General features: G+C 52.3%; 1 protein-coding gene and 1 long non-coding RNA gene across 2 annotated transcripts; one reads left to right on the top strand and one right to left on the bottom strand.

The window, feature by feature from the left end:
- The first annotated feature begins 207 nt into the window (after positions 1-207).
- On the top strand, positions 208-24,313 carry LOC144578561 (uncharacterized). Its single transcript, XR_013524544.1, has 6 exons — positions 208-344; positions 682-783; positions 1,894-1,976; positions 5,306-5,423; positions 17,560-17,650; positions 24,184-24,313. It is a non-coding gene; the product is annotated as an uncharacterized LOC144578561 (long non-coding RNA).
- On the bottom strand, positions 653-26,222 carry NLRC3 (NLR family CARD domain containing 3). Its single transcript, XM_035266720.3, has 19 exons — positions 26,136-26,222; positions 24,529-24,590; positions 24,096-24,297; positions 22,246-23,995; positions 21,008-21,094; positions 17,754-17,837; positions 17,069-17,152; positions 13,973-14,056; positions 12,040-12,123; positions 10,285-10,368; positions 9,557-9,640; positions 9,002-9,085; positions 8,532-8,615; positions 8,050-8,133; positions 3,510-3,593; positions 2,730-2,813; positions 1,999-2,082; positions 1,502-1,585; positions 653-1,245 (listed from the first exon to the last, which is right to left on the bottom strand). The coding sequence occupies exons 3-19, from the start codon at positions 24,283-24,285 to the stop codon at positions 1,155-1,157; spliced, it is 3,210 nt and encodes a 1,069-aa protein (XP_035122611.2). The 5' UTR covers positions 24,286-24,297; positions 24,529-24,590; positions 26,136-26,222; the 3' UTR covers positions 653-1,154.
- Between the last annotated feature and the right edge of the window lie 234 nt (positions 26,223-26,456).

A 26,456-nucleotide genomic window follows, 5' to 3' on the forward strand; every position in this document is an offset into this window, starting at 1 on the left:
TCCATGGCCTTAGCATCCATGATCATTCCGGTCTGGATGCTCACTTTTGAAGGAACATTTTAAACAATAGTGTGATTCCTTTCAAATTCAAAAATGATCATTGCTTTATAGTCTTCATAAACATTTTCTGTAGTTCTTTAATTGATGAAAGCTGTGATGTCCATTTGGATTTTTTTCCTTCCAACGCAGCTGTGGGAATTGGTGCCACATAGAGGCTCAGCTTGCCGGTCTCCTCCATAGGGAAGCTGTGGCCACAGCAGTGGCTTTGGAAGCCTAATAAGGAAGGACATCACTGCCGAGCGCAGTGGCTCACGCCTCTAATCCCAGCCCTTTGGGAGGCTGAGGTGGGTGGATCACTTGAGGTCAGGAGTTCCAGACCAGCCTGGGCAACATGGAGAAACCCCATCTCAGTATAACAATACAAAAAGTAGCCAGGCATAGTGGTGGGCACTTGTAATCCCAGCTACTGGGGAGGATGACGTGAATCCTGGGCAGGAGAATCACATGAGAATCACATGGGAGGCAGAGGCTGCAGTGAGCCGAAGTTGCATCACTGCACTCCAGCCTGGGCAACAAGAGTGAGACTCTTAAAAAATTCTCTTGTCTCTGTTTCTAGAATCCTAGAATTAAAACTTTCAATTTTTCTTCACAATTTTTCCATAATGTTTTCGTGTCTGTAAGGATGATGCCCTAAAACCTTCTTCTTGAGAAAAGAAAGAGGGGTCCCCTCTGTCGCCCCTGCCAAACGCATGCTCCTCACAGGCTTGAGGTGATTTTAACCAGGTGAGTGGAAAGGGGCAGTAATCAACATTTTTAAGGGTTGGGGGCATATGAAGTCCTCAGGTTGTAAATAAGCTGGAATTAGCCTCCTACACTGCTGAGCTTTCAGACCTTTGTCTCCTAGTTCCTTGGTGGTGGCCCCCTCCCTTCTCTGTGCCGTAGCAGAGTACTTGTTGGCCCCTGCTAGGACCACTCCTGCACCAGGAGAGGGGCTCACGACCTCCTTTGGCAGCACCTCTCCTTCCTCCATGTGCTCGTGCTGAGTGAGCAGCGTTCCCAGCTCCCAGGAAGGTCCCCAGAAGTTGGCCTTTCTGTTCAAAAGCTTCCAGCTGACTGCCCGTCCTCCTGCTCCATCCACCAGGAACTCATTTTGCTCACATTTCAACGGTGCACATGGGTGCATTTGTCTTGATGACCTCTGAGATCATCCTGGCCCCCGAGTCTCCAATGTGGTTTCCCTGGAGACTAGAAGAGAAGGATTAAAGCCGGGCTGGAAGCCTACAGGTTCTCCTTAGTAGAGCAGATCATCACGACAGAAAATGCAGTTTGTGCTTCTAGGATTTCTGCCATGGACAAGGCTCAGGATGACTCCCCTTAGACCAGGTTTCCCTGTAGGGCTTCTGAGGGGTCTGGGGGTCAGCTGGCTCTCAGACCTGGGCAAAAGGCAGGGTGTGACCTGGAAGCAGTTCTAAGGGTGAGCAGGAAGGGCAGGTGCACTCACTTGATATGCTGGAGCCTGTGGTTTCCAGACAGTGCCGTGGCAATGAATATTGCCCCATCCATCCCCAGGGAATTCTCTTGAAGACTAGGCAGAGAAAAGATGGAGCCACCATGGTGAGCCATTGGGGCATAAGGAAACACCCGAGAAAGCAACACTGCATTGTCTGGGGGCAGTAACCTAGGCTGATGTGTCCACAAGTGCCGTGGCAACTGTAGGTGGCAGCTGACCTTGTAGGCAGGTGTCTGCGCCTGGCCAGGCCGTCCCACCCTAGTACCATGGAGGATGTAATGCCGTAAATGCAGATGGGAGTGACTTCTGACTTAAGCTGAGCAGACTAAACCCTGAGCAGGGGAATGTGGACCATATTAATAAGTCTGATTATTTATATTCAGAAGGAAGTAGCTGCAGAGGAAATTGGGAGCATTTTATCCCAGCGGGGAGGACCCAGCAGAGACTCTGCTGTTCCAGGATGCAGGTAGGTCCCTCCAGCCGCTTACTTGAGTCTCCGGAGACTGGAGTTTACCTTCAGAGCATTCGCCAGGGCTTTGGCTCCAGCCACCCCAATGGCATTTCCTCTTAAGCTGTAGGGAAAGACAGGAAGCCTAAGGCATGGGTACAGGCTGAGACGTGATCCTGAACCCTCTTCAGGTGGGCTTGGGGCTACTTGGTAGAGGAGACAAAGGACGTCAGCAGTCACAGGAGGCCATGCCTTCCTCACTCTGGGGCAAGAGGGCAGAGCTGGCCCTGGGAAGCAGGGCACATAGGAAGGGGTGTGGCTGGCCCAGCCAGGTGGGTTGTTGAAGCCTTCATCCTCTTCCATTCCAAACAGAAAAGCGAGGTTGAGACAGGAGAGGCAGCCCTCCATCCTGGCAGGTCCCCAGTGCCCACAGCAAGGGCAGGGATTCTGAGGACACCCCTGAGCCTCAGAGCTGTAGCCTCACCCCAGGACTTTGGATCTGCTCATAGAACAAGATCAGCCACCCCAGGACCCATAAACCAGGCCTCTAGACATGTCCAGCCTGGCAAGGCCAACCTGGAGAGGAGGGCAAAAGATAGCAACTCCCAGGGAAAGGCATGAAGTGGGGCTGGGAAGCTGGCACACTTGCCTTGAGATGAAGTCACTAGGATGATTTGTGAGTTGCCTGTAAACTTTGTCCCCTACCTACTCATTGAGATTTCACTGATTTCATTTGGTTTAAAGACCATAGCTGGAGAGTGGAACACTTACTCGAGAATCTCCAAGGTTCTGTTCACAGCCAGGGCTTCCCCTAGCACCTGGGCACCTGGAGCACCAATGGATGCCACCTGGAGACTGGGGCGGGGAGGGTGCTGTCAGTGTGAGCCAGCTGGGCCCAGCTCCCTCTGCACACTCCCTTCCCTTTCACCACCCCTTGACTGAGGGCCAAAAGTGGAGAAACAGTACTGAGAAGGCTGGCCAGTGCTCTGTCTAGGCCCTCCATCTCCTACCTACACTGTCTGTTGCCTAAGACAGAGATCTGGATGCAAAAGACATGAGAAATAGAGGCTCTCCCTGCACCCCCCCATTACTAATAGTTTGAATTGCTAATAGAATATTTTCTATAATATTAGGAAAACCAAACATACCTTCCTTGACTTATAAACAAAAATAACGTGTAGGCCGGGCACAGTGGCTCACGGCTGTAACCCCAGCCTTTTGGGAGGCCGAGGGAGGCAGATCACCTGAAGTCAGCAGTTTGAGATCATCCTGGCCAACATGGTGAAACCCCGTTGCTACTAAAAATACAAAAATTAGGCTGGGTGTGGTGGCGCATTCCTGTAATCCCAGCTACTTGCGGGGGGCTGAGGCTGGAGAATCACTTGAACCCAGGAGGCAGAGGCTACAGTTGGCCAAGACTGTGCCACTGCCCTCCAGCCTGGGCAGCAAAGCAAGACTCTGTCTTGAAAAAAACAAACCAAAAAGACATCTAACATGGAAGGATGGTGAAGGGGCCAGGCTTCCTGGCTGCCACACACATCTAGGACTTACTAGAGAGCGGTGAGGGCTGTGTTGACCTTCAGCGCACGGGCCACCGCACACACTCCTTCATCCCCGATGTCGTTCTCCTGTAAACTGAGCACAGAATGTGACCCCTTCAAGTGCGTGGGGCGCAGGGAGCATTCTAGCAAGGGCCTGCCCCACTTGGACCTGCCGGGTTTGACAGACTACACACACCATAGACATAGAGTCCCAGCGTTTCCCTGGGGATACCTACCCTTCCTCCACAGCACACAGAGGGGCCTGTGGCCTGCCTTGAGCCTGAACCACCAGGGGCAAGCAGGAAATGGGACACATGGAGTGACTGTCAACAGGGGCTTAGGACACAAAAGGGGATGCTTTTCATGGCCAACCAGAAAATGAACTTGGAGCCCTCAATCCCGGAGCTCTTGAGGTCTTGTTTGTTTCGATTTCTCTTGAGAGAGGGTCACTCCGCCACTCAGGCTGGAATGCAGCCTCAACTTCCCCGACTCAAGTGATCCTCCCACCTCCTCCCACCTTAGCCTCCTGAGAAGACTGGAATACTTACTAGAGACTGGGACTAAAAGCACAGGCCACCATGTCCAGCTAATTTTTTTTTTTTTATTTTTTGAGACAGAGTCTAGCCCTGTTGTACAGGCTGGAGTGCAGTGGCGCGATCTCAGCTCACGGCAGTCTCCACCTACCGGGTTTAAGCTGTTCTGGGATTGCAGGAACCCACCGCCATGCCTGGCTAATTTTTTGTACTGTAGTAGAGACGGAGTTTCACCATCTTGGCCAGGCTTGTCTTGAACCCCTGACCTCGTGAGCCACCCACCTCAGCCTCCCAAAGTGCTGGGATTACAGGCATGTGCCACTGCGCCTGGCCCCAGGTAATATTTTTATTCTTTGATAGAGATGAGGTCTCATTATGTTTCCCATTCTGGTCTTTAACTCCTGGGCTCAAGCAATCCTACCTTGGCATCCCAAGTTGCTGGGATTACAGATGTGAGCCACCACGCCCGACCTCCTTGGCCATTCTTGCTAATTAGGGTTTTATGTCATTTTTTCCCTTCTAAATTGGAGGAAAATAGCAGGCCCTGGAGCAGTGAATGACTGAGTTTAGCTCAAGTGCAGGTTGGTATATTTAAGGCTAAGAGCTGTTTGCATTATGTTAACAGCCATTTGAGCGTGGCAGGGCGTGGGGGCGCACGCCTTTAATCGCAGCACTTTGGGAGGCTGAGGCGGTGGCTCACTTGAGGTCAGGAGTTTGAAACCAGCCTGGCCAACATGGTGAAACCCCATCTCTACTAAAAATTCTAAAATTAACCAGGAATGGTGGAGGGCGCCTGTAGTCCCAGCTACTCAGGAGGCTGAGGTGGAATTGCTTGAACCTAGGAGGTGGAGGTTGCAGTGAGCCAAGATCACACCACTGCACTCCAGCCTGGGCAACAGAGTAAGACTTTGTCTCAAATATATATATATTTGAGTGTGTCTCATGTGCTAGGCGTTGTACAAGGAAGCAGGCCCAGTTCCCTCTTTTGAAGTTCAGGTGGGAAGATGTGATCAAATGAGCAGTTACATCAGGCCAAGTGCAGGTGCAGGGAAAACCCACGCAGCATCTTCCACCCCAGGGTGGTCACAGAAGGCTCCCCAGAAGAAGCAGGTCAAAACCCAAAGTTGGGAGCAGGCCTGGCTCAGCTAAGGAACCCAAACAAATTGAATTCATTTCCGGGAGAGGAAGAAACTAGTCCAGGGAGGGACAAAGGAAGCAGATTTTAGGGGTCCCAGAAGCCACCCAGAGGGGCTGTATGTACTTGACTCTGCAGGCCCTCAGCAGCCATTCAAGGTTGGCACCCAAGACGGGGACAGAGCTGCATTCTGGAAAGGTCTCTGGCCAGCAGTGTGAGAGGATGGACTGAAGTGGAGGCTGCCATGGGGATGGAGGTGAGCAGTGCTGATGGCCTGGGTGGTGGCAGTGGAGCAGAGGGAGTCGGGTGGGTGGCAGGGACACAGAGGGGACCCAACAGGACTTGACAATGAATAGGAAGCAGGAGTGGCCAGGCACATTGGCTCACACCTGTAATCCCAGGTCTTTGAGAGGCCAAGGTGGGAGGATTGCTTGAGCCCAGGAGTTCAAGACCAGCCTGGGCAGCATAGTGAGGCCCCATCTCTTAAAAAAAAATTGTACATATTATTTTTAAAAATAGGCGGTGGCTCACGCCTATAATCCCAGCACTTTGGGAGGCCGAGGTGGGTGGATCACGAGGTCAAGAGATCGAGACCATCCTGGTCAACACGGTGAAACCCCGTCTCTACTAAAAATACAAAAATTAGCTGGGCATGGTGGCACGTGCCTGTAGTCCCAGCTACTCGGGAGGCCGAGGCAGAAGAATTGCTTGAACCCAGAAGGCGGAGGTTGTGGTGAGCCAAGATCGTGCCATTGCACTCCAGTCTGGGTAACAACAGCAAAACTCCGTCTCAAAAAATTAATAAATAAATTATAGGCCAGGCGCAGTAGCTCATGCCTGTAATCCCAGCACTTTGGGAGGCTGAGGCGGGAGGATCACTTAAAAGTCAGGAGTTCTAGACCAGCCTGACCAACACAGTGAAACCCATCTCTACTAAAACACACACACACACACACACACACACACACACTAACTGGGTGTGGTGTTGGGCATCTGTAATCCCAGCTACTTGGGAGGCTAAGGCAGGAGAATTATTTGCACCCAGGAGGCGGAGGTTGCAGTGAGCTGAGATCACGCCACTGCACTCTAGTCAGGGGGACAGAGCGAAACTCCATCTCAAAAATAAAATAAAAATGATAGAAAAGGAGGTAGGAGGTGAGAGTGAAGGCATTGTTTCTAGCTTGCATAGTTGGTTCCATTCATGAGATGGGGAACCAAGAAGGAGGTTTTTGGGAGAGAGAATGTAGGGAACCTGCACCCCTATGAAACCCCAAGGGGAGGTGCTGTGGGGGTGTGGAATCTCAGGTCCGGGGCTCAGGAGAGAGGTGAGACCCCCAAGGGGGACTTGGGGAAGGGGTGTGGACGTGCAGGTCCGGGGCTCAGGAGAGAGGTGAGACCCCAAGGGGGACTTGGGGAAGGGGTGTGGACGTGCAGGTCCAGGGCTCAGGAGAGAGGCCTGGGACACAGATATGAGAGTCGTTGGGACTTTGAAGGTCTTTCTGGGAGTGGAGAGTTCCCAGAAAAGAGACGTCAGGCAAGGGAAGATGACATGGGACAGATCCCTGAGGAACACTGTGCTGAAGAGGTAAACAGAAGAAAGGAGGGCAAGGCCCAGCCAGAGAGGACATCCTGGAAGCCGAGAGGGAAGAAATGCTCAAGGAGAAAGGCCAATGAGGCTCCTAAGGTTAAACCGAGAGTTCCTGCATGCCCCAGCGATTCCACTCCCAGGAGTATCCACCCAGGAGCAGGAAAGCTCACGTCCACACAGAAACTGGAGCCCCAGTGTCCACAGCAGCACCGTTCCTAACAGCCAAGGAGGAACAACCCAGTGTCCATCAACTGATGAATAAAGAAATAACAGTTGTCTACGGCCATCCCACCCGGAACGCACCCGATCTCGTCTGATCCCGGAAGCTAAGCAGGGTCGGGCCTGGTTAGTACTTGGATGAGAGAGAAATAGCAGCGGTCTCCCCATACAGTGGGTATCATTCAGCCTTACAAAGGAAGGACATACTGACACAGGCTACATTGTGGATGAACCTCGAAAATCTGACACCAGATGAAAGCCCTGCAGCCACAAAAGGCCATGTGCTGTGGGACTCCAATTTCATTTCTATAAAATGTCCAGGGTGGGAAGATCATGGAGACGGTGGATTAGTGGTTGTCAGCGTTGGGGAAAAGGAGAATGGGTAGTGAGTGCTGATGAGGACGGGGGTTCTTTTTGGGGTGATGGAAATGTAAAACTCATTGTGATTGTTGCATCACTGAATACACCAGAAACCAGTAAATTATAGACTAAGTGGGTGGATCTTCTGGCTTGAAGATTATATCTCAAAGCTGTCGTATATATGTGTATATGCACATATATATGTGATATGTATATGTGTATGTATATGTATATCACACACACACACACACACACACACACACATATATATATATATATTTGGAGATGGAGTCTTGCTCTGTCACCCAGGCTGGAGTGCCGTGACATGATCTCAGTTCACGGCGACCTGTGCCTCCTGGGTTCAAGCAATTCTCCTGCCTCAGCCTCCTTAGGATTACAGGCATGCATCAGCACACCTGATTAATTTTTGTATTTTTAGTAGAGACGGGGTTTCGCTATTTGGCCAGGCTCATCTTGAACTCCTGACCAGGTGATCCACCTGCCTCGGCCTCCCAAAGCGCTGGGATTACAGGTGTGAGCCTCTGTCCCCAGCCAATGTATTTAAAAGGCAGGTGGATCAAGGACTGAAATGTGCCCGCTGGCCTTAGGGAAGAGGAGGCTGTGTGCCAAGGGTCACTGAATTGGGCCTCTGCCTGGTGGGCACCAAGTTTTCAGATTCCTCTGCCCCCCTCAGCCCCTGGTCAGGCCAACTTACTCTAAGCTGGTGAGGCTCCTGTTGAGCTGTAGTGCTTGTCCGAGCACCTGGGCAGCGCCGGCCTGGATGAAGTTCCACTGCAGGCTGGTTAGACACAGACACATGTGACTGTGTGGCCCTGGGGCAGAGCCAAGGGGGCTTGATGGCAGGGTTGGAATCCCTGCAGGATGTGGCAGGAGAATTCCTGCAACCCCCACCCAGGCTTAGTCCCCAGAGGGCCAGGGACTAAGCAAGGAAAGAAACCTCCATATGGCCCCTGCATGAAACCTCATGGGCACCTGGAGGCCCAGCTGTGACGACCTCTTAACACGTGTCTGTCTGTGGATCAGGAGAGCACAGGATGGGGCACAGCCTGCTGGCAGCCCCTGAGACCTTTGCAGGTGGTGCCCCCAAACCAGGCTTGGCCTGTACATTGTTGGTTTGGGTGGAACCCCTCAGCTCTGCAGAAGGGATACAGAACAGGGTGAAAAGCTGAGACTCACTGAAGGGAGGTGAGGGCACGGTTTTCTCTCACTGCCCCTGCAACGGCCTGGGCACCCTGGTCATGGAGGAGGTTGGCTGTCAGGCTAGGAGGAAAGGAACAGGAGCAAGTGAGCCAAGGGGGCTGACCATGAAGTCTCTGGTCCTTGGTCACCAGGGAATCCGGGGCTCGATGCCAGGTCACAGTGCCAGGACGTGGGGGAGCTTCCTGGGGATGTGCTGTCCAGTGGCATGGCCCCATCCTCATCCATCCCCACCAGCTGAGGCAGATGGTGTCACACCAGCCTCACCCTTGTGCAGTTTACACTATGAGAGTGGGGGACTTGCTACCCAATGCCAGCTTCCTGGCTGTGCCCTCCCCAGCCAGCTCCTCCAACCCTGTGATGTTGCGAGGGTGCCCGTCAGCCCAGGGTCAGTGTGGGTGTGACCATGGAATGAACAGCCTTCAGAGGCACAGGCCCCCACCACGTACTCCAGGTTTTTCAGGGTGCTGTTGGCACGGAGGGCACGTGCGATGGCCTTGGCTCCCTCAGGACTGATGGAGTTTTCTCGAAGGCTGAAACAAAATAAAAGACCTGAGCTTCTAATCGGGCAGAGGAGGCATCTGGCAGAGCCAAGCCCAGGTGTTTAGGTTTCTCGAAGCCCAAGAAACTGCAGGTCGGGGATGTACGGTTCTGTACAGTCTAGGCTGAGGTCTGAAGGATCCGATGCCAGCTAGCCAGTGCTAGGCCAGCCAGGCGCCCCCGCTGTAGGACCATCTACAGTACAGGGAGTGGACAGGACAACAGGGCCCCAGAGGTGCAAGGGGACAGGAGGCTGAGCCTGCATCTGCAAAGAGAGCGGCAGAAAGGGCCACTGTGGGCAGCAGCTGTTCCCTGCACCCCAAGAGAGCAGGAAGAGGGCCAGGCTGCCAGGAAGGCTTCCTCAGCCATAGATTTCCCTGAGACAGGCTTCCCAGTGCCAAGTCCCTGCAGATAGTCACCCAATCAAAGAAACGCCCTGGTCAGAGAGGGCGGCCAGGACCTACCTGAGGCTGAGGAGGGCCTGGTTGGTGCAGAGAGCCCCCATCAGTGCTGCCACTCCCGTGTCACTGATGGAATTGCTCTGCAGGCTGTGGACAGAGGAGGAGGCACCCTGGGTGTGGCCATCCCAGGACCCAGAGAGAGCTACCCTGTCCAGTCTGGGACAGGAGGCACTAGGTTCAACAGGGAGTTGGGGGCCCCAGGGACAGTGGTGCCCACCCTGCTACTTTCCTCTTCCCTCTTTACTCTCCCATCCCCACCATCTGATAGCCCCTGCCAGGTCAGGGCAGGCAGGTTTAGCATAACAAGCCCCCAAATTCAAACTCTCCCTCGATGTGGCTGGACCCAGACAGCCTCGGAGCAGGGTTTGTTGGGTCTGCAGCCCCCAGAGGGAGTGGCACAGCAGGTTCCCCAAGTGTGGGTGCAGTGCTGAGCTCTTCTGCCCCCCCACCAAAGCTGCTGCAGCTGACTCTCTCCAGCCACTCATGCTGGCTTCTCAAGGGCACTTGGAGCTCATCATTCCAAACACTCGAGACCCTGCCCCAGCGCCCCCACTGTCTAGGGAAACGGAGCCGGTGGGGCAGGGGAGACTGAGGACAGTGTGTGCCCAGGGTTGGTGCTGACAGGGAAATGGCCCTGGGGGACAGCCATTTTTCAGGACTGCCAGCCCACCATCTACTGGAAGGAGAACCCAGGGGGAATTGTCACCCTGACAGGGGTCAGGTGGACTCACTCCAGGCTCTCTAGGCCCTGGTTCCCCTTCAGGGCCTCAGCCAGGGCCTTGGCACCTCCATCACCAATACTATTACTGGAGAGCCTGCAAGAGAAGGGATATGGATGAGCCAACACCCAGGAACTGCCAGGCAGGGCTAGGCGGAGGGATCAGGGTCAGGGAAACCCTCATGGGAGGGCTGGCTCTGTTGTCTCTAGGGTGGCCAGTGCGCAGTTTGTTCTGCCTGAAGCCTGTTGGCTGTAGTCTCTGCAGGTGAACGACCTGTTGCCTGTAAAAAATCAGAGTAGCAAAGTCCTTCTTGACTCCCTGGCAATGAAGGTCAGCCCTTTAGTGATAAGTATTTTGGGGACTTTTGTGAAAACGGTGAGGAAATGTTTTCTTCTGCCTTCTCAGGTTGAGGTTCACCCAGTCCTGGGAATCTGAGTCTTCATTCTCCTGAGCTTAGTGCTTTTGGAGTCCAAAGCCAGCTAACCAGTACCACACATGTATCCATCCACTCGCCTATCAGTTTATCCATTCACCCACCCTCTCATTTATAAATCCATCTATCCATCCGTTCATCCATACATCCACCTGCCCACCCACCCACTTACTCACCCATTCATCCATCCTCTCTACCCATCTACTCATCAGTCCACTCACCAGTTTGTTTATCCATCTATTCATCTACCCATCCATCTGTCCACTCACCCATTCATCTATTCATTCATTCAGCCATGTGTCCATCCACTCATCCACCCACCCATTCATCCACTCATTCATTCAACCATTCATCTGTCCACTCACCTGTTGATCCATCCACTCATCCATTTATTCATCCACTCACCCATCCATCCATTCATGCACCCTTCCACCTTTTCACCCATCCATCCACCATTCAGCCGTCCATTTATCCACTCATCTACCCATGCATCCATTCATTCACATATCCACTCATCCATCTACTCACTCATTCATCCACTCATTCATTCAACCATCCATTCATCCATTCATCAGTCCATTCACCCATCAACTCATCCATTCATCCACTTATCCACTCATCCATCCATCTATTCAACCACCCATCATCCATCCATCCATCCATCCATTAATTAAACCATCTATCCATCCATCCACCCACTCACCCATTCATTCATTCACTCACCCTCCCATCCACCTACCCACCCCTCCATCCATCCACCCACTCATCCATTTATACACTCATCCATCTATCCATCTACCCACTCATCCACCCATCCATCCATTCACCCATCCATCAATCCACTCACCCATCAGTTCATTTATCCATCCACTCATCTACCCACCCATCCATTCATCTATTCATCCATCCATTTGCCCACAGTCCATCCATTCATCCATCTATCCACTCATTCATTCAACCATCCATCCATCCATTCACCCATCGATCAGGCACTCATCCATCCATCTCATTCATTTATCCATTCTTTCACCCATCCACCTACCTACCCATCCACCCCTACCCACCCACCCACCCATCCATCCATTCATCCACCTAATATCCATCCATTCATCTATCCACTCATCCATCCGTCAACTCATCAGTTTATCCATTCATTCACCCATTCACCCTTCCATCTATCCATCCACCTATCCATCAGTCCATTTACCCACCCACCCATCCACTTATTCACCAATCCATCCATCCATTCATCCATCCACTCCCAGGCTCAAAAATATTTGTGCTGGGTTGGGCATTGTGCTGGGCACTGAGTGTGGCCTTTTTATATGTCTCACATGAGCTCCTTCAGACTCCTATTCTGCTTCAAGGCATCTGCCATCCACTGGGCTCCCGTGGGCCCAATGCTGTTCTTCTGCAGGCTGTGGGAGAAGAGAGGTATCTTTCAGGAAGGCTGGTCACAGCCATTCCCAGCCCAAGGACAATTCAGCTTCAAGGTCAGGGACTACTAGGGTGCCCTGTTCATTTATTGCAGCAGGTTGGAGGGGGGGTCTCCAGAAGAGTCTTTGGATTATTGCCTAAGTGATGATAATAGACCGACATTACGATGTGGGAGAGTAAGGGGTCGGGGCAGCTGGGCCTCCCTTGCAAAGGGCTAGAAAGCAGAGATCGGCAGGTGCTGATAATGCCCACCAACCTCCTGAGCTGGGACCTCCATGGGCAAGTCTCTCGCCAGTCTGCCTCCCATCTAGACCAGCAGGCTGCTTCCCACCCCTCCCTAGGGAGACCCTGGCTTAGGTTCCTCTTCTGAAAAAGGTACTTCCTCTTGTACTAAATCTGGTGGAGGGAGACAGCACAGGGGAAACACTGTCCTCATTCTGCAGGACAGACAGGCAGAACCTCCCCTGTGTGAGGCTCAATACAAATCTAAAAAAATGGCATTTTTTCTGGTTCAAGAAAGGAAAGAGACTCTCCACCACCCCCCATTTTCTCAGAGCACTCCCTGAGAAAACGAGGTTGCAAATGCTGCTTCTGTCCCTTTAAGATGAATGTAAATCTTTTTAAAAGCCTGTGGCCAGTTTCACAGCCTGGGAATGTCTTTTTTTTTTTTCTTTCTTTTTTCAAATGACTACTGCAGTAGGGAATGTCTTTTGTAAGGGTTTGGAGTCATCTCTTTGAAATGTAAATATTAAGGAAAATAATATTTTTTTTTTATTTTCTACTGATGGATCAACAGGTGAGTGGACAGATGAATGGTTGAATGAATGAGTGGATGAATGGGTGGGTGGATGAGTGGATGGACACATGGCTGAATGAATGAATAGATGAATGGGTGAGTGGACAGATGGATGGGTAGATGAATAGATGGATAAACAAACTGGTGAGTGGATTGATGAGTAGATGGGTAGAGAAGTCCCTCTCTCCCTGCCTTCATGGGAATTAGGCTAGGCACCTGGCTCGAAGCTGTGAAGTACCTTTACTTTTCCTTTGGGTAAAGGCACTTAGGGACTACAAATGGCCACTCCAATTATCTGGTGTATTTAGGGTAAACGGCAAATGGTGCTGCCTGGCCCTCGTGCCTGAGGGGGAGGGTCCTATCTGCTTGGTTCTAGAAAAGTGAACTTTCTGTCTTTACACTCTGGTTGATGGGTTGCCTCTGATGCATCTTGCAGTCAGTTTAATGTTTATCCAATAATAAAATTGTTGTTTTCTTTCCTACATTTATGGAGAGGATTTTCTGGGTTGGCAGGAGGTATCTCATATATATATATATATGTATTTGAGATATATGTATTTGAGATGGAGCCTCGCTCTGTCGCCCAGGCTGGAGTGCAGTGGCGTGACCCGAGCTCACTGCAACCTCTGCCTCCTGGGTTCAAGTGATTCTCTCACCTCAGCTTCTCAAGTAGCTGGTAGTACAGGTTTGTGCCATCATGCCTGGTTAATTTTTTTTTTTTTTGTATTTTTAGTAGAGATGGTGTTTCACCATTTTGGCCAGACTGGTCTCAAACTCCTGGCCTCAAGTGATCTGCCCACCTTGGCCTCCCAAAGTGCCTGGCCAGGAGGTTTTATTTTTACTTGTTTCTCCAACACCTGCTCTCTCAAAAGCAGTGGGCATCAGGTTTTCCAGGGGCCATCCAGACAGGTCAGAAGGCCTCAGGTCCTAGCCCCACCCATTCTTCCTAGCAGCCAATAGGCAGAGAGGCCCTTGAAGGAGGAGGGAGAGGTAGAAGGAGAGGGAGAGGGGGAGGGGGAGACGTGTCCACTCACTGCAGCACGGAGAGGGTCCGGTTGGAGGCCAAGGCCTCAGCCATGGACCTGGCACCATCATCCTTGATGGTGTTGCCCTGGAGGCTGCAGAGACAAGAAGAGGTGCATCGATGATGGACCAGAAGCTGGAACTCAGGGGCTTGAACCCTCTCCGCAGTGGGGCACCTCTACGGAGCAAGGTACCCCAGAGTCACCGATGCCCAAGAGGGGACAGCAGCCCGCTCGAGTGAGAAGGAACTCTGACCACTACGTGCCCTCACTGCCCACCATGCTGGGAGAGCAGTTGGCCCTTTGCCCCACTGCCTGCGGCTTAGGTTTTTCTTTGGGTTGCTGAGTGTTTGCTGGCCAGCTGGGAACAAGGTGCCCTCTGAATAACCGCAACAAGGTCATCAGTGGTCCTCATTATAGCGGAAAGACACAGGATCCAAGTGTTGGTGAGAATACGGAGAAACCACAATCCTCACGCTGCTGGTGGGAATGCGGGATGGTCCGGTCTCTATGGAACATGGTCTGGCAGGTCCTTAGAAGGTGAAACACGGGGTGACCATGTGACCCAGCAATTCCATTCCTCACTATATACTCAAAAGAATTGAAAACAGGCAAGGGAAGACTTGTTTACCAGTGCTCACAACAGCGTTATTCATATAACCAATTACTGTTGCTTAGCATTATTCATATAACCAAAAGGTAGAAACAGCCCAAATGGCCATCATCGGGTGAATGGATCAACACATTATGGTCTGTCCATACCATGGAATATGTATGATTCAGCCTTAAAATGGAGGGAAGACGCCCGGTGCAGCGGCTCACAGTTTTAATCCCAGCACTTTGGGAGGCTGAGGCAGGTGGATCACTTGAGGTCAGCAGTTCGAGACCAGCCTGGCTAACATGGTGAAACCCCATCTCTACTAAAAATACCAAAATTAGCTGGGCATGGTGGCACAAGCCTGTAATCCCAGCTACTCGGGGAGCTGAGACAAGAGAATCACTTGAACTCGGGAAGTGGAGTTTGCAGTGAGCCGAGATCCTGCCACTGCCCTCCAGTCTGGGTGACAAAGCGAGACGTCTCAAAAAAATGAAGTAGCTGGGTTTGGTGTCATACACCTGTAATCCCAGCACTTTGGGAGGCTGAGGAGGGAGAATCACCTGAGGTCGGGAGTTTGAGACCAGCCTGATCAACATGGAGAAACCCCGTATCTACTAAAAATAAAAAATTAGCCAAGAGTGGTGGCATATGCCTGTAATCCAGCTATTCGGGAGGCTGAGGCGAGAATTGCTTGAACCTAGGAGGTGGAGGTTGCAGTGAGCCAAGATCATACCATTGCACTCCAGCCTGGGCAGCAAGAGCAAAACTCTGTCTCAATAATCATCATCAAGTTAAAATGGAAGGCAGCATTGGCACATGGTACCACATGGATGAAGTCTAAAAAATCATGCTCAAGGAAGAAAAACAAACACCAAAGGCCAGACTCTATAAACCTATTTACGTAAATGTCCAGAGGTAAATCCTTAGAGACAGGAAGCTAATTGGTGGTTGCCAGGGGCTGGGGAGAAGGGATAATGGGAAGTGACTGCTTATGGGTTTGAGGTCTCCTTTAGGGGTGCCAAAAATATTCTGGAACTGGACAGAGGGGATGGTGGCACAACATTGTGAATGTACGAAATGCCACCGGACTGTATACTTTAAAACAGTCAGGGTTGTTTGTTTTTGTTTTTTTGAGATGGAGTCTCGCTCTGTTGCCCGGGCTGGAGTGCGGTGGTGTGATCTCGGTTCACTGCAACCTCCGCCTCCTGGGCTCAACTCAGCCTCAGCTTTCTGAGTAGCTAGGACCACAGGCACCTGCCACCATGCCTGGCTAATTTTTTTTTTTTTTAATTTTTTTAAGTAGAGACATGGTTTTACCATGTTGGTCAGGCTGGTCTTGAAATTCTGACCTCAAGTGATCAGCCTCTGGGACCCACCTAAAACAGTTTTGTGTTACGTGACATTCACTCTAATAAAAATGAATGAATGAATGAAAACACAGAACAGAAAAGTGGTACCCACTCAACTAAGGACAGGTACAACCTTAGGCTCCTAAAGGAGACATAACAGGCTGGGCGTGGTCATTCATGCCTGTAATCCCAGCAGTTTGGGATGCCAAGGTGGGCGGATCGCTCGAGTGCAGGAGTTTGAGACCAGCCTGGCCTACATGGTGAAAGCCCGTCTCTACTAAAAATACAAAAAAAAGCCAGGTGTGGTGGCACATGCCTGTAATCCCAGCTACCTGGGAGGCTGAAGCAGGAGAATTGCTTGAATCCAGGAGGCAGAGGTTGCAGTGAGCTGAGATTGAACCACTGCACTCCAGCCTGGGTGACAGAGCAAGTCTCCATCTCAAAAATAAAAAGGAGACATAACAAACCACATCACACCATAGGCACTTTCTGGAAAAGTGGGCTTTTGATGTCCTGGAAAATACCACAAGGGAAAATTTTGACACCATGGCCTTGGGGATTTCCTCTTCATTGCAGCCCAGGAGGTTTCCCTAACAGATGGTTTTGCCCTTCCATCTCTACATACCACTCCCTGATGTCTCCTCTGTCCCTGCTCAGGCCACACACACAAGCTCAAAGTCTAGGGAAGATCTGGAGCCTGGAAACTTGCTTAAGGCACAAGATCCCCAGCACCCAACGGGATGGGAGCCGGTATCCCATGACTGCCATCTTTGTTTTGAGACCGAGTTTCGCTCTGTCACCCAGGCTGGAGTGCAGTGGCGTGATTCCAGCTCACTGCAACCTCTGCTTCCCAGGCTCGAGATTCTCCTGCCTCATTCTCTGACTTGCTGGGATTACAGGCACCTGCTACCATGCCCAGCTAATTTTTGTATTTTAGTAAAGACAGTGCTTCACCATGTTGGCCAGGCTGGTCTCAAACTCCTGACCCTAAGCGATCCACCCACTTCGTCCTCCCAAAGTGTTGTTATTACAGGCATGAGCCACCACGCCTGGCCCCATGCCCACCATTGTGAATCACCTCCCACTCTCATCGGTTGCGCCTGAGGAGCGGGTTTTCTGGGCCCTCTCTTGGGGTCACAAGACGGAGCAGGTGACACGCACCTCAGAGAGGTCAGAGTGCGGTTGATCTTCAGAGCGTCTGCCAGTCCCTTGGCCCCTTGTGGTCCAATGGAGTTACCTCGGAGGCTGAAGGAAGGAAGAAAGGAAGAGATGCCTTCTTTATCTGTGTCCCAGGGAGGGAAGGGGAAACAGGAACTGCATGGACCTTGAAATCCATGATGCTCTAAGGGAATGTATGAGGGCCTAGGATCTCATGTTTGGTGGAACCAGGCAGAGATTTTTATATGAACACGGAATGAGTTTCCCCAAGACTGTCCCAGGTGTCGGGGAAAAGAAAACAGGACCTGATGGACTAGTGGGCTTGGGCCAAGTGTGGAGATGAGAATGATGGCCCCAGGTGCAGGGCCAAACATCTGGGTCTTCCCTGGCTGGATCCCAGCAACTGAGGAGCCGTGGTTCTGCTCGCTGTCCTTCCGCCCCACCAGGAAGGCGTGTGCACTAAGGTGTGGCCTCCCTGTGTCTTACTCTCACAGGAGTCTTAGAACCTGCTCCACATGAAGTATGAGTATTATGTCCAGATGCCACCCAGGGGCCGAATCATGGGAATCAGGGAAGGACAGACAGGTAAGACCCCAGTCATTTAATAGGAGGGGAGGGGACTCTGCAAGATGCCTCACAACTCTCCCGGTTCCAATGGTGAAAGTCCAGCCCTGGTTGTCCTACTTACTCCAGAGAGGTCAGACTTCTGTTGACCAGGAGCGATCTGGCCAGAGCTTTGGCCCCTTTGTTACTGATCTGGTTCTCCGCCAGGCTGCCCAGGGAGAGGGAGAGGAGTGGTTATTTCGGGTGTGCGTATCTCATGGCCCTTTCTCAATGCTATGAGCATGACTGATCCTCTAGGCCTCCCCACATCATCAGGCTCTGGACATAGGTGGAGATGAGGTGACCCCTGGAGCAGAATGCCAGGCACAGCAGAGCCCCTGAGCCTGGGCACTGTAGGGCCAGAGTGGGAGGACCAAGCCTCACAATGGCAAAGGGTCCCAGGAAAAAGTTTTGCCAGAATCCAGCACAACAGCTTCTACACTAACAGCACAGCAAAGAAAATGGAAATCTCAGATGCCTCATGCAGATCACAGCCGGTTGTGTGCTGCTAAACTAACCCTCAGGAAAAACAACGTTTAGAAATATGGGGTGTGCATGGTGGCTCGTCCCTATATGATCCCAGCACTTTGGGAGGCCAAGGTACGAGCATCACTTAAAACCAGGAGTTTGAGACCAACCTGGGCAACATAGCAAGATCCTGTCTCTGCAAAAAATAATAATAATAAAATAAAACTCAGCCAGGTATGGTGACTGGCCTATAGTTCAAGCTACCTGGGAGGCTGAGGAGGGAGGATTTAGCCCAGAAGGTTGAGGCTGCAATGAGCCATGATCATGTCACTGCACTCCAGCCTGAGCAACACAGTGAGACCATGTCTCAAAACAAAAAACACAAACGCAAAAAACAAATGCTATCAAACTGATCTGTAGCATCTGCCAGTTTCCATGGTGTAAATACTCCCACCATGCCCAGCTAATTTTTTTGTATTTTTAGTAGAAAAGGGGTTTCACCATGTTAGCCAGGGTGGTCTTGATCTCCTGACCTCATGATACACCCAAAGAGCTGAGATTACAGGTGTTGAGCCACTATGCGCAGCCTCCCCCAGGACTTTTATGGTATTTTCTAAGTTGTGTTTAACTTATAGGTGAAATAGGGTGTAGCACTGAGGATGAACTACAGAGAGGTAAAGAGCATGTGGCCACAAAAGACATTTTTGGCTTCATTCAGAATAATTCACTCATTTTTATTTTTAGTAAAGATGGCATCTTGCTATGTTTCCCATGTTGGTCTTGAACTCCTGGCTTCAGATACCTCCCATCTTCACCTTCCAAATTTCTAGGCTTATAGGAAGGAGCCGCTGTGCCTGGTCCCTGAGTAATTTCTGAGCGCTACCTCGCCTCCTTTAAGCAAAACTAAAATTTGGCTACTTTGTCATGTGCTAAAAATGCTGGAGGCTCTCACAAAGGAAGAAATATTAACTGTGAGAATCTGTCATTCCTTTTCTTTTTCTTTTTTTTCTTCCTTTTAATGGAGTTGGGGTTTCACCATGTTGGTCAGGAGGCTGGTCTCAAACTCCTGACCTGCGATCCACCCACCTTGGCCTCACAAAGTGCTGGGATTACAGGTGTGAGACACTGTGCCTGGACTTTTTTTTCCTTTTGAGACAGACTGTTGCTCTGTTGCCTAGGCTGGTGTGCAGTAGTGCAATCTTGGCTTGCTGCAACCTCTGTCTCCCTGACTCAAGCAGCTCTGCTTTAACAGGAGAATTGCTGTTCTCCTGCTATTCTCCACGCTATTCTCCTGAATAGCATGGATTACATAGACCCACCACCATGCCCGGCTAATTTTTGTATTTTTAGTAGAGATGGGGTTTCACCAGTTTGAACAGTCTGGTCTCGAACTCCTGACCTCTAGTGATTTGTCTCCCACAGTGCTGGGATTAACGGTGTGAGCCATCATACCTGGCCTAGATATCCTTTTAACCCCATTTTTACCCTCTTTAGAAATAGAATGACTTGTTCAAACTCACACAGAACCTACACCTCTAACCGCACTCCCCAGTGATTTATTTTTGTTCCTGAATCAGTCTAAATTGCCATTAACTCAGATAAAGATTATTTCAGAACCCAGAGGCTTGTATGAGAATGAAGAATTACCTCGTGGGGCCAGGTGCAGTGGCTCACACATGTAATCCCAGCATTTTAGGAGGCTGAGGCAGACGGATCACCTGAGGTCAAGAGTGTGAGACCAACCTGACCAACATAGTGAAACCCCACCTCTACTAAAAATACAAAAATTAGCCAGGTGTGGTGGTGTGCGCCTGTAATCCCAGCTACTCAGGAGGCTGAGGCAGGAGAATTCCTTGAACCTGAGAGGTGGAGTTTGCAGTTAGCCAAGATCTCCAGCCTGGGCGATAGAGCAGGACTCTGTCTCAAAAAAAAAAAAAAAGACCCCTTGGGTCCTCTTCTCCAAACTCACCTCCCTAAGTCTCCAAAAGCCACCTTTAGAGGATCAATCACATCAATTCAACCACAAACCCCAGGTGTGTGTAGTTTCTCAGATACGGGAATGCTATTCCAGGAGAGATGTCATAAGCACACAGCATAGGAACTTTGTGTCTAACTGCAAGATTAAAGATGCAGTTTTCAATTAAAAGTTATCTAGATTGATTTAGAATTAAACTGGAAACTGAATTTTAATTAAATTTGAAATGTAAAATTTTAAATTTTAATTAAAATTGCAATCATGGGCCGGCGTGGTGGCTCATACCTGTAATCCCAGCACTTTGGGAAGCCGAGATGTGCGGATCACCTGAGGTCAGGAGTTCAAGACCAGCCTGGCCAAGACGGTGAAACCCCATATCTACTAAAATACAAAAGTTAGCTGGGCCTGGTGGTGCAGGCCTGTAATCTCAGCTACTCAGGAGGCTGAGGCAGGAGAATTGCCTGAACCCGGGAGGCAGAGGTTGCAGTGAGCCAAGATCGCACCACTGCACTCCAGCCTGGGCGATAGAGCAAGACTCCGTCTCGGGGAAAAAAATGCAGTTCTGTGCCTAGAATGCTGTTGGACAGCAAACTTGGAGAGGTGCTTAGAGAACATCATGCCTGCTGTTACGTCAGCACACGTAGTGCTGAAGAAACACCTGCCCATGCGTCCAGTGCTTGCCAGGTCACCTCCCTCTTCCTGCTGATGAAGTACCTGAAGCACTCTGGCACTTTCTGGAACTGGGCAGAAACAAGCAGGCTACATCTGGAGCCACATGCTCCAAAGACACCTCTCCGTGGCAGCACCGCTGGCCAGCTGAGCAGAAGATGATGGGAAGAGGGTTCCATACCCCACAAGAGCATGGGCACCCTGGGGGTCCCCTGGCTCTATGTTACCTGATCTTCTGAATGCGACAGTCCTTCCCACTCAGCACGCTGCCCAGCAGCTCCATCACGGGGTCCTGGAACTGGTTGGTGTCCAGCCTGGCCAAGGGGAGCTGTGACAGTGAGTGTCCCACCGCCCAGAACCTCTGCCTCTCTTAATCCCATGCAGCATCATCACCGCAGCTCTGAAGTCGGTGCACAGACCTTTCCCGTGAGAGGGAATGGGAGGCTCAGTGCCCACAAGATCTCAGATTCCTAAGCAGAAAGACATCTTCCACGGGCTTTTGTGCTCACCACCCCATATGCTACCTGCCTTGAGGGACACCTGGATGACCCTCAGCCTGCATCCTTTCCTCCCTACTCGCTAAGGTCCAGAGTGGCCGGCAGGGGATGGGCTGAGAACATTCAGTGGGTACAACTTCTGTCAGACTGGATGGGTCTGAGAGGGTTATGAATTGAATTGTGTCCACCCCCAAAAGATATGAAGTCCTAACCCCCAGTGCCCCAAGTATGTGGCTTTATTGAGAAACGGAGTCATTGCGGCTGTGCTTTGTTAAGGTGGGGTCATGGTGGAGTGGGGTGGGGCTGTAATCGGGTATGATGGTGTCCTTTTAAAAGAAGACAGCACTGGCCAGGCACGGTGGCTCACACCTGTAATCCCAGCATTTTGGGAGGCTGAGGTAGGTGGATCACCTGAGGTGAGGAGTTTGAGACCAGCCAGGCCAACATGGTGAAACCCCTCCTCTACTAAAAATACAAAAATTAGGCAGGCGTGGTGGTGTGCTCCTGTAATCCCAGCTACTCAGGAGGCTGAGGCAGGAGAATCGCTTGAACCCAGGAGATAAAGTTTGCAGTGAGCCGAGATAGGCCACTGTACTCCAGTCTGGGTGGCAGAGCAAGACTCCGTCTCAAAAAAGAGAAGACAGCACCATGTGGAGACAGACACAGGGAGAAGATGGCCACGAGACGGGACAGAGATTAAAGTAACGCAGCCTTAAGCCAAGGTGCCAGAAGCTAGAGCGGAAGGAAGGAACGTCTCCTACATGTTTCAGAGAGGGTGAAGCCCTCTTGGCACCTTGATTTGAGACTTCTGGCCTCTAGAACTGCAAGAAAACACACTTTAGTTGTTTTAAGTTCCTGGTTCTCTGTTATGGCAGCCTTAGGAAACTGATAGAGAAGCATGGTGGCAGGGAAGGGATGCTCTCTCCTCTGCCTCTCCCCCAGCCCCTGACCCCTGCCTCAGTGCCCACCTGAGCTTCCGGCAGTAGAGCAGCTGGGGCAGCAGGCTCTGAAGGACGCCCTGGCTGAGGTTCATGGACAGGTTGGCTTCCTGGGCGCAGGCATCGGACACCTGCAGGAGGTAGGCCAGGGCGGCACGGTGCGCGGGGCCAGTCAGCCCAGCCAGGGCCCCACTCTCCATGGCCTCCTCCACGCTGCGGGCCAGCTCCGTGTGCTGCAGCTCCTGCAGGCAGTGTAGAATGTTGATGGCCTGTGCACAGACTGCGGTATCAGGGCGCAGGCAGCCCTGCAGGAGCTCAGCCACCTGAGTCCGGTAGGCCTGGTGCTCGCCTTGGGCCAGCAGGGAGCCGGCCAGGAGGGCGTTGACCCTTGGAGACAAGAGGCCGGAAAGGAAGCGCAGGAACACGTCCAGCCTCCCATCCTCCACCTGCATGGCCCTCTGGGCTGCACTCCTGAAATGAGTGAGGAAGCCCAGCCTGGGCCAGGACACGCCACTCTCGGTGAAGAGGTCGAAGATGGCCCTCCTGGATGCGCCATAGTAATATGTGGCTGCCACAAACTCCTGCAGGGACAGGTGGGTGAAGCAGTAGGCTACCGAGGATGCCAGCGTCTCCTCCCGCTGAAGGAAGCAGCTGCACAGGGCGCCCTGCAGCAGAGTGAGGTCCACCCCGAACGCCTTCATGTCTTGCTCATAAAACACGTACTTCTTCTTGAGCAGCCCGTGGAAGGCCAGCCGACCCAGTGTCCCCACCATCTTGCGGCCACTGTGGGCCATCTGCTCGATACGAGGGCTTGCCTTGCCCTTCTCCTGCCCCTCCCCACTGAGGGCCATCCTAAAGTACCATGAGTAGAGCTCACACAGGGTCCTTGGGGACCACAGCTCTGCATCCTGAGGCCCTGTCCTGCTGCGCCACAGGTGGCCCAGCGCCGCCCCCGTGAGCCTGCAGAAGGCTGGGACAGTGCACATCAGGTACAGGGCCCTGTCGGCCTGCACTTGGCTCAGCACCCAGCCCAGGAGAGCCTGGTCCTCGGGGAACATCTGCTCCAAACACACCTTGATCTCCTCCTCACTAAAGCCCCGGATCTGAGTCATCCGGTCCACCAGGCCCCCCGGGATCTGGCCTGATGCACTGGGACGGGAGGTGATCCAGACAGAAACTTCTGGAAAGAGGTTGCCGCGAATGATGTTGGTGATCAGGTGGTCCACCGGGATATCCTTCTTGGGGTCCATGCAGGCCACGGTGTTGGAGAAGTCCAGAGGAGTCCTGCACTCGTCCAAGCCGTCCAGGATCAGGAGGGCCCTGGCTGGGGCTGCCACTGCCAGGCTGGGTTCCCCGACGTGCGGGAAGACAGAGCGGACAAGTCGGTCAGCGCACAGCTTCTCGTGGGTGTTGAGATCCCGGAAGGTCAGAGGCAGCACCAGCGAAAAGTCCTTGCCGACCTGCCCGCGGGCCCAGAGGCGGACGAAGTGCCTCACCAGGGTGGTCTTGCCCATGCCGGCCACTCCGATGGTGATGGAGACTCGGGGTGGGACAGACACTCGAGAGAGAGGCAGGAAGAGCCGATCCAGGGCGACAGTCCTGGCAGGACACCCACCCCCACGGGTGGCCTCCACCTGCGTAAAGTCGTGCTCCCTCAGCTGCAGGTCCGTCAGGCCCTCCACCAGCAAGAGTGAGGGCAGCCTCTGCGAGGGGCCGCCCAGCTCTGGGCCGCCTCCCACCCTGCTCAGCAGGGCCTCGCGGTGCCTCTGTATCCTGGAGTCTGCGGGACAGACGCCAGCAGGGAGGGTGGGTAAGGGAAGGGTGGGTGCAGGTGGCCCAGGGATCCCCCACCCCATGTCTGCCTCCCAAGCTGGTCCTACCATTGCTGCGGGGCCCCAGCGGGGAGTCTGGTGTCCTGTCTGGGGCCTGCAGGGCCTGTGAGACTTGACTGCCTTTCCCTGCCAACAGATCCATGAGGGCTTTCACCTGCTCGGCTGGGGAGCCCGTGCCGTGGCCCTGGCCGGCCTCCCTGCCGGAATGCACCTCCTGCTTCCTCATGGAGTCGGGCATTACCTCCAGGAGCTGTGAAGAGACGGTCTGAACCTGCTGCCTGCCATACCAGCAACCTGGGACAGGTGAGCAAGCCACCAGGAATGGGGCCGGGGATCCCCTCTTCCTCCTTCCCCAGCCTTTGTGTGGTCCACTGGCCTGGCCTCTGAGAACGGGCTGGAAGGGCTGTTTGTTTCTGGATGGTGGCAGTGATCACACAAAATACAGGTAGATGAGAACTGGGGCCCCTGCCCTGCCACTTACCAGCTAGGTGACCATGGGCAGGCTGAGTCACCTCTCTGCATCTTGGTGTCTTCATTTGTGACCTGGAAATGGTTACAAATGAGGTTACAAGTAACTTCGCTCAAAAGGAGGGAGGAATGAAAGAAGCCACTCTGTTGGAACATGTGGGAAAAAGAAAAAAAAAAAAAAGAAAAGCCACTCTAGGAATACTACACTGTGTGATTCAGTTCTGACTTAACATTCTGGAGAAGGCAAAAGGAAGGAGACAGGAAGAGAGTGAAAGAAAGGGTCAGTGGGGGCCGGGGTTGGAGGAGGGATGAATTGGTGGAGCACGGATGATTCCTAGGTCAGTGACACCACTCTGCAGGGCACTACAGTGGTAGGTCCGTGTCGTTTTCATGATACATCTGTCCAGACCCACAGAATGTACAACTCCGAGAGTGAGTGAGCCCATGGCTGGGCACAGTGGCTCACACCTGTAATCCACACTTTGGGAGACTGAGGTGGAAGGTTGCTTGAGCCCAGGAGTTTGAGACCAGCTCGGGCAACATAGTGCAAACCCATCTCTCAGAAGGTTTTTTTCACATTAGCTGAATGTAGGGTGTGTGCCTATAGTCCTAGCTACTTGGGAGGCCAAGGCAGCAGGATTGCTTGAGCCCAGGAGGTCGAAGCTGCAGTGAGCCATGCTCACGCCATGGCACTCCAGCCTGGGGAACAGAGCAAGACCCCATCTCTAAGGGAAAAAAAAAACAAAGCAGAAACCTCTTAACTTCTTGCCACTGAATTAAAGCAAAAAGAAAAAAAGGAGTGAGCCAGAGTATAAACTATGGGTATTGGGTGATGGTGACATGTCTGTATAGGTGTATTGATTGTAATCAGTGGACCACTGTGGCAGGGGACAGTGACAGTGGCAGAGTCTAGGTGGGGGCAGGCATGGAGTGCATGGGAAGTCTCTGTACTGTCCCATCAATTTTTCTGTAAGCCTCGCCTGGTGCAGTGGCTCATGCATGTAATCCCAGCACTTTGGGAGGCCAAGGTGGGCACATCACTTGAGGTCAGGAGTTTGAGACCAGCCTGGCAGATATGGTGAGACCCTGTCTCTACTAAAAATACAAAAATTAGCCAGGTGTGGTAGTGGGTGCTTGTAATCCCAGCTGCTTGGGAGGCTGAGGCATGAGAATCACTTGAACGTGGGAGGTGGAAGCTGCAGTGAGCTGAGATCACCCCACTGCACTCCATCCGGGAGGACAGAGCGAGACTCCGTGAGCCTAAAATTGCTCTACAAGGTAAAGCTTATTAATCAGAAAAAGGCAGTAAAAGAAAGAAGGAGGAGGAGTCAAAAAAGAGAAAATGCTGGTTCTCAGAGCAGCTGTTTTTCTTACTACGTTCCTGGGGTTTCCTGGGATCTCCTGGGAGCCCAGGAGCTCCTGGCATCCCAGCAGCGCTGTCCACCCTCTGCTGCTGGGGATGGTGATGCAGAGATGCCAAGAGGCAAAGCCAAGGCCCCCCACTCACATTTTCCTCCTTGTTCCCAAGGCTGGTCTCTCCCCACCTCGACAGTCCTCCCACAGCCAAGGTGGACACTGAGGCGCCAAGCTCACCCCCACCCACCCTGCTCCCTTCCTCACCGGGCACCCTGGCCACAGCAGCCCCTCCAGCAGGGCCCCAGGAACTCAGCCCTCCACCAGGGCCCCAGGGGCTCAGCCCTCCGTCGTCCACAGTTCTAGGAGGAAAAAACACAATGTAGTCAGCGGAGGTGACGGCCCACTGCTGCTAATGGCAGCTGTGCATTCACAATAACCCCAGGTATTGTCACTGCATGGAGAAGCAGGTCAGACCCCAGCTGTCCACAGGGCATTTCCCTGGTTCTCAGTGTTTAGCTTAAGAGCTTGCCGTCTGGCCAGGTGAGGTGGCTAACACTAGTAATCCCAGCACTTTGGGAGGCTGAG

Source organism: Callithrix jacchus, chromosome 12 (genome assembly GCF_049354715.1).
Source record: "Callithrix jacchus isolate 240 chromosome 12, calJac240_pri, whole genome shotgun sequence".
NCBI classification, from domain to species: domain Eukaryota; kingdom Metazoa; phylum Chordata; class Mammalia; order Primates; family Cebidae; genus Callithrix; species Callithrix jacchus.

What these genes read in the sequence shown, in the direction of transcription:
- NLRC3 (XM_035266720.3), bottom strand. Translation starts at nt 24,285, where the DNA reads ATGCCCGACTCCATGAGGAAGCAGGAGGTGCATTCCGGCAGGGAGGCC. An exon ending in AGGAGTCTGAAGGAGCTCAT is followed by an intron (nt 10,369 to 12,039) that starts GTGAGACATATA and finishes CTTCTCTTGCAG; the next exon opens with GCTCTCCAGTAATAGTATTG. An exon ending in AGAACCTTGGAGATTCTCGA is followed by an intron (nt 2,083 to 2,729) that starts GTAAGTGTTCCA and finishes CTTTCCCTACAG; the next exon opens with CTTAAGAGGAAATGCCATTG.